The sequence below is a fragment of the Vipera berus genome (assembly GCF_964194415.1).
Source record: "Vipera berus genome assembly, chromosome: 2".
Lineage (NCBI taxonomy): Eukaryota > Metazoa > Chordata > Lepidosauria > Squamata > Viperidae > Vipera > Vipera berus.
Genome location: NC_138203.1, coordinates 227,068,998 through 227,082,991, shown reverse-complemented (window position 1 = coordinate 227,082,991; position 13,994 = coordinate 227,068,998). Strand labels below are relative to the sequence as shown.

The following is a 13,994-nucleotide window of genomic DNA, read 5'->3' as shown; positions in this document are numbered from 1 at the left end:
AGTCTGGTTTCAGACCCGGCTACAGCACGGAAACGGCACTGGTTGCACTGGTGGATGATCTCTGGCGGGCCCGGGACAGGGGCTGTTCCTCTGTCCTACTTGACCTCTCAGCGGCTTTTGATACCATCGACCATGGTATCCTGCTGCGACGGCTCAAGGGGTTGGGAGTAGTAGGCACTGTTTTACTGTATCTCGGTACTCCCATGTTACATCACTCCTGCGTGAGCTGCATTGGCTTCTGGTTACCCTCCGAGTGCGATTCAAGGTGCTGGTAATAACCTTTAAAGCCCTGCATGGCTTAGGCCCGGGGTACTTGCGAGACCACCTGCTGCCATTGTCAACCTCCCATCGCCCGGTTCGCTCCCACAGAGTCGGCCTCCTCAGGGTTCTGTTGGCCAGGCAATGCTGGCTAGCAAGCCCCAGGGGGAGAGCCTTCTCTGTGGGCGCACCAACACTCTGGAATGAGTTGCCTCCGGAGCTGCGGACAGCCCCTGACCTTCAGTCCTTCTGCCGTGACCTGAAGACGTGGTTGTTCCAACAAGCGGGCCTGGACTGACTACGATTTTTAATTAGGCTTTTACTGAGTTAAATTGTTTTGTAATTTGTATTTATTGTTTAATTCTCTTTTAAATTTTTTACTCTATGTTTTTTAATTTTTATTGTTGTGAGCCACCCTGAGTCCTCAGGGAGAAGGGCGGCATATAAATTTAATTAATTAATTAATTAATTAAATAAATAAATAAATAAATAAATAAATAAATAAAATCTAGAAGAGGTATGTGCAACTTGTAGAAGGGAAAGGCCCACACTGATAAATTAAAAATCTTTGTGGTCTGCAAAGAAATGCTGGTGGGCTAATCAATGATTTGGTGACTAGAGGAGCATCTACAGTGTTGGAGCTTGTGGTCATGGTAAGCCATGGAGGCACTAGGCAACATGACTTTCAGGGCAGTGGTGGTGTTTTTATTACTTTTTTTTTAAAAAAGTCCATGCTCTGTCCAAGGGTGCTTGGTAGGCTGCATGTACAGGCCTGGTCTAGAATTTATTTTGGAGCAATCAACTATCTAGAGCAGGCATGTCAAACTCATTTTGTTTGAGGCAACTTCTTATATAAGAATTGCCATTAATTTGTTTTAATAAAATAATTTAAATCAATTTTTCACTTGATTTCAAAGTAAATGAATTATATTGGTTGACAATGAGATTTTTTTTTAGTACAATTGCCAAATGCAATAAACTGGTTTTAGGTATATGTTACTGGAAGGAAAAAGCAATCCCTGCTGCGTTACTGATCCCAGAGATGCATTTGCATGTATGCAGGTATCCTTAGGGTGCCATAGTTATGGATGAGAAATATTGGTTGCAAAGTTGGCATTTCTGGATGTAATACAGATATTTTGGACTTAGTTTTGTTTCTTTGCATGTTTGATATTTTTAAAAAGGCATATGCTACTGACTACGCTTATGCACATATGTAACATCTTTTGCTAGAATACATGACCACTGCTTGTCCAGAATGTGAAAAGTGAAAGATTGTGACTAAACAAAATTTTAATGTACAGATAATACCACCAGAAATTATTTTAGCATTTTTAATAAATGTTGTTATTGATGTTAAGCTAACCATGGAAAACATCATATATTGTTATGTATATACTAGGTTAATTATTTAAAGACTGAAGTGCAACATAACTAGATTCTAAATAATCTATTTTTCAAACAGTCCAAACAGTAAAAGTAAAGTCCAAATTAAGAATATTTCATTCTTAAGAATTGTTTAATTTAAAGTGGTTTAGTTGTAATAGATGGTTAGATTCAAAATTGTTTTCAAGAGTATGTACAAAGGATACTATTTTTTTCCAAGCATCAGCTAAATTAGATATATTATATTGAGAAAAATGTTTCTCATTTCTTTCCTGTTACCTTTATGAAATCATCATTGCAGAGATGTTAACATAGGAAATAGATTATTTTGTTATCTAATTTTACCTTCCAAAAGACAGAAGCAGATGAAAAATCTGAGGTTCTTTCCTGTTGGCTTTTTTGAATTAGCTGTTTTAGATTCTAAAAGTTTAGTTCCTAAAGAAGTAACCCTGTAAATAATTTTAATGTCCTCCTCTAGTGCAGGGATAGGCAACCTTGGCTCTTTTATGACTCAAGGACTTCAACTCCCAGAATTCCTGAGCCAGCATGGCTCAGCTTGGAAACCTCTCCCTTTCCCCTCAGCATGGCTGGCTCAGGATTTCTGGGAGTTGAAGTCCATGAGTCATAAAAAAGAGCCAAGATTGCCTAGCCCTGCAATAGGCTTAGGAAAGCCAATAGAGGGAGTTTTTTTTTTGCAAAAAAATAGGTGCCGGAACGCCATTCTGAGTGTTCTATGAGAAAAAAAGCCCTGGGTAGCTCCATTATTATTGACAACTGCTGCCCTTTCTTAAGTTTTAATTGTGATTTTTATTTTTTTTCTGTTAGTTTTTATATGTTAACTGTTTTATAATTTTATTGCACGCCATCCACACCGTTTTTTCATGAGATGTGCAGTCATATACATTTGATGGATGGATGAATGAATGAATGAGCCTATTACTCAAGTAAGGTGCCAGGGAATTTATGTTACTTAAAACCAAATAAGTATTTCTCTCTAAAGAAAAAGTATCACCTACCAACAAACTGAATTCATGTTCATGATCTAATATCTCCTCACTATAGTAAGTTAGACATGTTTATTACTTACGGATAAGCAGTTCCTTCTTTTTGAACTTTGGAATAAATGACCAGTCAACATGGTCAATTATGATCTTCTGGTTAGGTTTTGTGTCATGAATAAAAATCATCAACAGCTAGGAATGTTTAACTATTTTGAAGACTGACTTGAAGGTACAAACGTACTGAGATACCATTGTATATTTAATTACAATTTGATCATGCTTTTATCAACTAAAACCATTTTGGGCCTGGAGAAGACAACAAGCATAGCCGGTAAACATTTATTTTTAAATAAATAGAAAAATATATAGACACAAACACACATATTACTACAATCACCTAAAATATTATTTATGGAGCTGTTTATGTTTACCTTGAGAAGAAAATGAGCAGAAGCAAATAAGAGATGATTATAGGCTATATTGTCTCAGTTAATTAACAAATAATAGATATTTACTGTATCCTAAAAGTTTATTTTTACTGTTTTACTGCTTTACTTTCTATTGATCTCTATTTGGATATTTTAAAAACAGCATGTTTTTAATTCTTTTTCTATACCTAATTATGAGTCAGCATTCCTTACCTGAGGTTGCTGAGTAGCAGTTGGTTTCTGAGGAGATGGTATAGGTGTTTTAGATAAAAGTTGGTTCATTCTGCTTACAACAAGCTCAGTTATAAGCTGTTTGTCTTCAGCCTGGTGCTCACCAATCAAAGGCATTGCAGAGCCCATAACCTAGAAGATATAGAAACTGGTTAGCTAAAGAAAGGTAGTAATTTTTAATGCTGTGACCCACACCACTGTGATTATCATTTATTTTGAACTGCATGGAAAAGAGAGTTAAAAATAAAGGACTGCAAAATATTGTAGATTTTTTAAAAATTCTCCTTAGCCAAGACTTGGGCATTTAGGGTTATTAGAAATGATGAAAAGGAATGCTTTGTTTTATTTTTTATGAGAAGAAACCTGAACTGGAATACATTAAAAGTGGATAATTCTAGTTTGGTAAATATACCTATTTATAGTACGGATATTGCAGTGGCTTGATTGCTGCATCAAGACTTGCAGAAAGTTTGCAGAACCAATACTACCACACTCCAAAACCAGGTCCTCTTTGAAATGCAAATCATGTGCATTAGCTACGCATCCGACATACATAACGGATGGCTTTGCACTAATATAGCTCCATACATTGATCAATGGTTACCATTGTGTGCTTGAGGAGTTCTGGAGAAAAAAAGCCCATAATCCAAGGCATGGTCAAATCAAAGTTTTACATTCCTGCAAAACACTTAGTAAAAAACAACCTAGGAAATAAACATCTAAAACTTTAAATACAGTTTTTAGAAAACATTTGCAAAACATACCTTAGTTTATTAATTCTACGAGTCTGTCTGAACTACACTGGCACAGTAGCTTTATCTGCACAGTGAACTGTATTAAAAATATCAAGATTCCTTATTCATGCAGACTTCTTATTCATTCAGACAAACTGAGATTTATTCAGTGGCCATGAGAAACAGCTTTTCTGTTTCCACCTCATGTGGAATATTACTTTTTTAGCTCTTTGGCTTCCTAGAAATATTCTCCATAAAATTATCTTTTCTCACTATCAAGTTTGTATTTTTAATAATGCAAGGTATTTCCTTGCAACATTATTTCTATTTACTGTAGAACCAGTTTCATGCTGGATATATAGAAAAGGTTTCTTTAACTAATCAAGCATGAAAAAGCTTTATTTGCTCAAAAATATTTGACAGAGATAATCTGTTTTATTATATTTAATTATATTTGCCCTCTGAAACTACTCTGGTATTTCCAAGATGAATTTAATAAACAAATGCTTGTGAAAGACATATGTGTTAGGTATTAGATGGAAGATCCGTACAAGCTGGAATCAAGGAATGGTTAATGGAGGAAAGATTACTAATTTCTATGAATTAATGTTTCTCTTGCCAACCAAAATATCTCACTTTGTTCTGTAATATGTATCCCTTCTGTGCAATTTGTAAAAACTAAAAACATGTTGGATAAATGATCATGATTGATGAAATCATCCTTCTGTAATGCACCTTAATGTGGCAAATACGCCTCATGGGAACTAGTACAAGATTCATCAATTCAGTGATTAGTCATACTTGAATGATAGAACTGAAAATAGTAATGAACTATCAAGCCAACCACCAGATCAGGAGTCTACTATATACTTTGTTGTCTCAACCACAAATGAAAAACAGAGCTGAATGACATGAACCACATTTCATTTTTTTAAAAAAAGTATACATATACACAGACACATACATACACTCAAACACATTAACAAAGAAAAAAGCCACATGTTTTGTTAATGGGCTACATCTTTGATAAAAACCATATTACATAATATTGTAGTGTAAATATATTAGTGTATTGAACTATACATTTACTACATAATTTTTTTTAAAACAAAAAAAATTGAATAGAGTTTATTTATTTTTACTTTTTTTCTCATAATCAGAGGTGACAAAAACCAACAAAGCTCTTGAAGAATATCTTTTAAGTTTAGTAACCTTAATATATAATAACAATTATAATCCCTATCCATATGCTTGATAAACTGTGAAAGAATTTTTTACATCTAGAGAAGCAGGATCGAACTTTGTAGCAAAATCATAATGTTGATGCTATCAATTGGCCTTGGACAACTTTAGGTCAACAGATTTGTCACCTTCCTCTCATTTAAAATCCTTTTTAACAAGTAGTGATACATGAGTATTTTCCAAGTTTTACTGAGAAGCTTTTATTTTAAAAACCAATTTCACAATATTACATATGATGAGTGTTATGGATTTGATTAGCATTACATTTACTATTAAGAAAGCATTCAATATTGCCTTTTCAGAAAATTATACATATGTCTATATTTTAAAATTATAAAATTAATAGTTATAAAATGCATTGGATATGATTTTTTTCAGGTTTGCAGTTTATGTGCTTTTTTTGGACAGGGTTTTCTATTTTAATCCCCTCAAAACAAAACAAAGTAGTAAAATAAAAAATGGGAAATATTTTCTTTTTACTTTACTTTTTTTTATTTCTATGCATTTTCTCAAGAAACCTATATCTGTGGCTTGGGTACTGATTTCTGCCTAGAAAGGACAAAGTTTAAAGTTAGAAAAAGTATATTCTCATTTTCTCAAAATCAAGAGTCTGATCAAATTAAGTCGGATTTGCCTTTGCTAAACAGGTGTCAGCATTTTGAGGAAGGCCAGCTCAGGAAACAGACATCACAACAACTATTAGGATTTAATTTTATTGTTGCAGGATATAATAACAGATATTTGACAGTCTGCAAGAATTTCCTTCTGCATTCATTCGTTCATTCATTATTGTATTTCTATACTGCTCATTTCAGCTAAGTGACTTTTATGCCACATGGAACCTAAGGCAGGTATTTTGGGTCTTTTTCTCATGTGCCTTCTCTTCCCAGAAGATTAAAATGTTATTTTAATTAAATAATTATTTAATTATTTAATTATGTTATCTTTTTTTATCTGCTAACAGCTTTTGGATACCTTTGTCAATTTTATCTCTATTTTCCACATAGATTTATTAAGCCCACATGTATCCTAGTTTATTTGTTAAACAACCCTCAAAGATTACTGTTTTCTATGAATTAAATAATATTTATTCTATAAATACTAGAGGCAGACATTTAATTGATCAGTAGCCTACATTAATATTTAGCATGGGAAAGTATAGTTTATGTCTGTATTCTTAATTTCCCATTTCACGTAAAGCGTAATTTTCTTGGGTTGTTTTTAGGAAAGGGTTACCCATAAATCTTGTACCCAAAGATCTCAGGGAGAGTTGCTGAGAACTATGCAAATATTTTGATATTTGGCCTAAGACTATATGTTCAGAACTAACTCATAGTATGACTGTGCTTTCCCATAATTATTTTTATTGGACCATAAGAAAGGCTGAGTGCCAAAGAATTGAGGCCTTTGAACTATGGTGTTGGAAAAGACTCCTGCGAGTCCCTTGGACTGCAAGGTGATAAAACCGGTCAGTCCTAGAGGAGATCAACCCTGATTGCTCTTTAAAAGGCCAGATCCTGGAGTTAAAACTCAAATACTTTAGCCACCTAATGAGAAGGAAGGACTCACTGGAATAAGGAGACCTCAAAATCCAAGATATAAATACATAATTAAAAAATAACCTGCAGTGACACACTTATTGTACCTCAAAAATATAATCCTTTCCATCCTTCCCATGGACTGCTTTGACAGCACATATATCCAAGCCACCAAACATCTCAGAGCAGCTATCAATCCAGAGCTTGTATCTGGAATTTGAAGATAAGTTCCCATTAGTTTAAAAAGACAATGTTGTCCTAAGAGAGATTCAGCTAAATGGCTTGGGTTTAGACTCCATTCAGAATATTTTGTTTGTATCTCATTCTTAAAAAATCACATAGAGCAACAGTTAGAATATTTTATATCTAAGCTGTCATATTTTTATAATATACAAATGGTCCAGTAAAGCAGCTACAATATATCTATTTTAGGCATCAATATACATTACCTGAAAGTTTAAAAAGACCATAAAATTCTGAGATTTCCAGACAGAATATACAAGAGGGTTTAATATAAGTGAATCAGATCTGAGAAAAATGTATGTTATGCTATGTTTCTTATTATCCATTTTTCATTTTTAAACTACACTTCTCTTAATATCATCAATACATGGTATTTTCTTAGCTTTACATACAAATGATATACAAAGATAATATATAGAAGCTCCTGATGTTTCTTTATATAGTCAGAGGTATCTGCTAAGGATGCATAACAATATATCTCTTACATAAATCTTGCTTAAAGTCACCAAATACATGATTATTCTGAATTAAAAATGCTTAAGGTGTCATATTCATTCTCTGTGCTGCAATATGACCTTACAGTAGAAGGTTTCTGAGGAAGACCCCGCTCCATAGATATTGAAAAAAATCTTATGAAAATGCATTGAGGATAGTATAATTGATATTTTCATTTTTTTTGCCACCTTCATTTCTAACAGGGTGTTTTTGGATATATGTCAAATTCAACATCTGTAAAAGTGCTGACTGATGTGATTGGGTTTCTTTAGCTAACAGCCACTTCTATGTATAGCAATTGAATCTAAGTATTTCATTGTGAACCTGGAAAAAAATAAAACTAAAATAAAATAAAACTGGTTTTTAAAAACCCTCATTATAAAAAACGTTAAGAATGTTTTATGGTTCATATTTGCAAAACCTATGATAAATGATATTGAACAGAGTAGGCTTGTCTTGGACAATTTGCCATATCTATACAAAATCTATACAGCATATCTATACAAAAACCTTTATGTATCTGATTCAATACAATACATATTCCTAATATGAATTTTCCAAAGTTGGTCACTTGGATAATCTCAAAAGCATTAAAAGGATTTGATCCTGGTTAGCACTGAGATGGGGCCATAGGAATACAGACTAAACTTTGAATTCCAGAAAACATCCTAGGAAAAGGCAATGGTAAACCACTTTGCCAATAAATCAACGGAAGCTGAGCTGAACTCAAGACAGACTTGTTTCTTTCACTCTTTCATACACAAAGAACAGGTTCCACTATTGTATATACTATTCACTATTGTGTCTTTTTTCTCCATATTCTAAAGTTAGATGTAATCAATCTCATATCTTCAGTAGTTACTTAAATGAGAAAACAGACTCATGGAGGAATTTAATATTTTACACTGTAGTCTAAAAAAAACAACAATCCAAGGGAGGAGATAATCAAATGGATTAACTTCAACTAGTGAAAGAATTTTATCAAGGATTCCTTTTGTCAGCCATATAAAATCAGTTTTCCATGTAGTCCTGCATATACTGTACCTCCCAAACAGCTGTTAAGGATTGGAGGATTCCTAATAAAAGTGTGAATGGGCTGGACATGATATTTCAGGTTTTTGTTAATACTTTTTCATGTAAACCTAGGTTGAGAAACGTGATACGGTAGACAGTATCTCATGGCTCCAGATTCTGATACATTTTTCCCTATGATATGGAAAATGGTCACTGGATGAGGATAGATGGAGTATACCACAAATTAGTCAAGGTGCCCTGTAAGATTTGGAATTGAGAGAAGAACAGGGTGGTGGGCTCCTTTGTAGGATGGCATGGAGTCAATTGGGGGGGGGTGTCTGCTGTGTGAAGGAAAAGAATTGATGCCGAATAATCATAAGATGGTTGGAGATAAAGAGATGTTTGGGACAAAACTTGTAGGAATGGAACCAGTATCTGTATCTCACCTGTGAAGATCTGTGTTCCCATTCCTACAAGTTGTTGAAGTGTAATGGAAAGTTCCAGCACAAATTAAAAACTGCATTTTCCCCAAGTGAGCCTGACGTTTCCTGATTATGATCCCAGAGGAATACACCTGCTCCTGCTTTGTGGTTCTCAATTCGTCTGAATCTATCTCCAGAATAGAATTTATGAATCAGAGAAAGTGACATTATACTGAGAGTTGTTTTACTGTTGGATTCATGCCTGTACATAAGAGCTTGTAAGAGGACTGTCTTCAAACAGCTTGACTCTTCTGGTCATAGTGTTATTGTTTGGCAAATAAAACCAATCAAATATTTTGGAAATGTGTTCTAAGATAACTAGGCAGAAATAGTAATAGTAATAGCATGTAATGAGCTATTGCTTTTTTCATTATCTTTTTGGAGAATTGATTAGGTGAGGCTTCTTTAAGCAGGACTACACATCTGCACGGAATGGCTAACTGCAGAATATTACTGGGCTCATAATTGCCTGAATGCTGTTTTGGATTAGAACTGCCATTCTTCCTTCACAGAATTTATCGAGTTTTTATGTTCAGATAATACTCTGGCCTCATTAGGCTAAGCATAATTTTATGCTTCAGTAGAAAAAAACACCAAGTGATTTGGTAGAATGCATGCTGAGAATTTTTTTTAAAATAACAAGGTATCAGTTAAAAAAATAAATCGTATCTATTTTAATGCCATGAAACTTCTCCAGAAGAGGGGCTTTGAAACATCTAGCCCCAAAACAGCTCTTTCTGAATTGCTAAAGCTGCCACAACTATTTCATATTCAAGTAGTTGTTTCAGAAGATGCTCCTGGCAATCTTTGCATGTAAGTGCTTCTCAAGTGGCCCTACTATCTCTGAAGTTTCCCTGGGTTCTGATTCTAGTAGAAACTGACAGTTATGACGAGAAAAAGCTAAAAACAGAGAAAATAAAAATAAAAAGTCTTGAGTAAACAATTTACAGAAAGACTTATTTACCTGTCTGTCATAGCAATTTGTTCTAACATTGCCGATCCAGTGTTTGTCTTCCAATTTCCAGATATAGAAGTTCTCCTATGAGAAATAGAAATGCTAAAGAAGCACACAGGTCTTTTCAATTTAATTTTGTTATTAACTGTTCATTTATTAGAAAAAAAAAAGCTTCCCAGCACAAATGTGAAATATAAAATAAAAAATAATAAAAAGATCCTGAATAAACAAAAGCATGCAATTTGATTTGATCAAGAAAGTAGATACTGATTCTTCACTGAATCAGCTTGCAGTCATTTTAACAACACAAAGGATAAACTTAAGAATTTAAGTTCAGTGAAGCCATGTTAAAAGAGAAAGCATTTCTGCTCAACTTAAATAGATATCTGATTATGACAGATAATTGGAATTGTGTTAATAATTATATAATTGCATAAAAACTACACTGTGTCACTTCTTTGAAATGTATTAATAATGCAATGCCCACATGTATAAATCTTTAAGCATTACAACAGCTCTGAAATTGGGAATTTCCAACTACCTGTAGTTAAGTTAACCGTACATAAATTAATTATCACATAAGCAACAGAAGATTGCAATACCAGAGGTTTTGAAAACAGCATTGAAGCTGTCCAGGTAGCTTTTATTTCCACCTCTTAAAGTAATTGGTCTGCTAAAATCACAAGTATACAAAAGCAGGTTAAAATCTATTATGGAATATTTAGCTCCTGACTAAACATATCAAAATAATGTTGATAGCTATGATTCAAGTATTTAATATGATTTAACTGCAAAAGCTAAAGGATTTTGTCTCAAAGGTTCTAATATTCCATCCCTTGAGAAGACGTCCTAAAAATAAAAATGAAATTTAAGTTAAATTAAATGTATTCATATTTCTGTTTGAAAAATAACAGTGCCAAAATTCATTCTATGTATAAATATGAAATAAAAAAAAACTAGAGAAATAGACTACTCACACAGTACAAAACTACTTTACTATCACATCCCTCACAGATGGACATCTAGCTTTTGCTTAAACACCTCCTCTGGCAAATCTGCCATCTCTTGTGGTAGTCTGTACTATTGTTGCAGTTGCAATTAACACAAGGATCTTTTCTCTGATATGCAACAGAAATCTATTTTCTTTGAATGTATACCTATTTCTTCTTATCTTGTGTTCTAAAGCAACACTGAACAATTCTGTTCCATTCACTACATGGCAACTTTTCAGATAGTGAAAGAGAACTATCATGCCCTCAGTCTACTCCTTTGGAGAATGTGATGATTTATTTGGATTTATATTTATAGACAATTTATTTTATTGTTGATTGATTGGTTTCCTGATGTATGCCATCCAGAGTCACTTGTTAACATGGGCAGCTACAGAAATCAAATAAATAAATACATTGTTCTTTTGCAATTACTTTATGACATGTTATTTTCTCTGTTGAATAATACTGAAGTTCATTTGGATTGTTTTAAATGAACTGCAACACAAATTTGATGAATATGGAATACATAAATTATAGTAAATGATATTAGTTTTTATATTTATTCAGAATGTGTCTTGTTCTCACTCTATTTTAATATATATGTTTGAAAAAAGGAAAGATTCAGTTCATTTTTCTGAATAATTAAGATCCATTATTAGAACTGATGATTGTCCTTACTGCTAAAGAAAACAGATTACCTACCTTTCCCAAAACAGAGTAAATAATGTTCATTCAATTTCAATATAGAAGAACAACAATATCATACAATCCCAGAATCTATTTGCTCACATGTAGGCTTTATAGTTGTTTCCAATCTTTTGGATCCTGATGTCATATTTGGAGTCTATGTAGGGTTCAGTGGTAGCATAGGTTTGGGTAAGTGCTACCACACTAGCTATATCCTGAAAATCATAATGGTTGTCTACTTTGACCTGTTTTCAACATCCAGAGTTATTTCACATATGGAAACAAAAAAGAAAAAAAGAATAAGCAGGAATTAAATTTCTCGGTATTTCTGAACATAATAGCTTTCTCAGAGAAATACATTACTAGTCATTCTTAACTACCAATAATAGTTGAGACTTGATAGTGAGGATTGTTGATCATCTCTCTGCATTAGTCCCCTCCAACTTCCACAATTGTTGTACTACAATCATCCATAGACAGGAATTGATTGTCTGAGGGACAGATAATACAATGCAACCCATGTAGAGACCAGCAGGTTGGAAAAGTCTTTTACATATAATTTTTCAGGCAGATTTAATATTCTACAAAAAATGAAGACTTCACAATATTCCATAAATAAAATTACCCTGAAAAACAATTTGATAAGTTTGCCCCAAAGTAAAATCAATGGACTGGGATGTGGCAAATTATAGAACTAACATACAATAGATGAAATCTTTCTACTTTCGAAACAAAGCATTTTCTTCAAAGAATTTTTACTCTTTAAGGTGTCTTTCAGCTTAAAATGATTTGAGTTTTATGAGTTTTTAAACTTGTGCTCAAGAGACTAACATACTGTATATACCTAACATTAAGCAACTACTAAGTGACAGATTCCATAGTACATAGGTAAAAAATTTCCCTAATAACTGCTTGAAGTTTTAATCTTTTTTGTTAATTTGAACTGAGCAATATTTACATAACCAACTTCTAAAAAATAATTTATCTGTCCCCAAGATATATAAATAAAGCATGATCACCTTTCCCATGCCTGAATGAGCATGTCCAATTTTCACAACAACAGGAAATGTTGGCAATGTCAGCTGGGGGAAAGAAAGAAAGAAAGAAAGAAAGAAAGAAAGAAAGAAAGAAAGAAAGAAAGAAAGAAAGAAAGAAAGAAAGAAAGAAAGAAAGAAAGAAAGAAGGAAAGAAAGAGATTTAAAATAGTTACATAACCAATGGATAATTCATTATCAAGATCATGTTTCTTTGTAGATAAAAAGATTGCATTAGAAGCCTTTTGAAACGCCACGTAATCTCCAAAGCACCTGAGGGCAGGACAAGAAGTTATATTTATTTTCCAGAAGTGTCTGAATGATTCACCAGTGTTTAATATTTATTTGTTATGTATATGTAGGGGTGTGGGTCTATACATATGTTGTATATGTTTAGGTGTGTGTTATGTGTGTGTTCACTTTGAGAGCAGGCAACTAAATTTCATTTTTGATGTGTGCTGTTGTGCCCACAGTAAAAAAAAAGAGAGTAAAGGTTATCTTATCTTTCTTTTGAACTTCAACAAGCATTTTACTGACAATAGTCCGATTTGGGAGACTTAAGATATTTGAGTTAGTAATCTATATGTTTATTTTCTCAATTTTATTTATTTTTAAATGTAATGAATGAAATGTTAATAATTTGTAGAATATGAAATGGATTTTATGTGTGTATGTTATGTTTATTACAGAGAAAATGTGATTTCTTTTCTTTCTTTTGGCCCATAACACACACACACAGGGACATACAATCTTAAACTGGGACTAAACTACTGCTGCTTGCTGAATGATCTTGCTGTACTTGCTGTAATTACCAATTATGCAGCCATGATAAATATAGCAGAAACCCTGCTCTTCACAAACAATATCGTCTGTATAATCAGCATAGTGATGTCATGCAAACAGCAAAAGATTACAAACTAGAACTAAAAGTAAACCTTAGTGTTAAAACATTGGGTTTTAGCTCATTATTTACTCAGATAACATGTGAAATGGAAAATCTTATTTACAGTATACAGTGGTGGGATTCAATCCAGTTGACACCACTTCGGCAAAACCGGTAGCTAATTTTTTGTTGCCGAGGCCCAGAATGGACTTCCGGAAGCAGCATCCACACAGAGAACCGGTTGTTCACATATTTGAATCCCACCACTGAGTGTACCACACACGTGCAATTTTGCTAAATATTCCAAAATTGACTAGAATCTACTGTGTGTTCTGTGTGTGTTTCTTCTGATAAAAGAAACCTCTCACGTTGTCACCAATAACGTGCTTCT

The 13,994-nt window shown here is 33.4% G+C and overlaps 1 protein-coding gene across 1 annotated transcript in view; it reads right to left on the bottom strand.

Annotated features, from left to right (window-relative positions):
* Window positions 1–13,994, bottom strand: part of SYN2 (synapsin II) — a gene marked incomplete at its 5' end in the record, with an annotated part of 124,271 nt that overhangs the window by 17,955 nt on the left and 92,322 nt on the right. Inside the window, 5 exons of the mRNA XM_081320462.1 lie at window positions 3,287–3,436; window positions 6,926–7,028; window positions 10,017–10,091; window positions 11,789–11,931; window positions 12,706–12,768. Coding sequence (XP_081176588.1) covers window positions 3,287–3,436; window positions 6,926–7,028; window positions 10,017–10,091; window positions 11,789–11,931; window positions 12,706–12,768 — 534 coding nt within the window. The remainder of the gene's footprint in view (window positions 1–3,286; window positions 3,437–6,925; window positions 7,029–10,016; window positions 10,092–11,788; window positions 11,932–12,705; window positions 12,769–13,994) is intronic.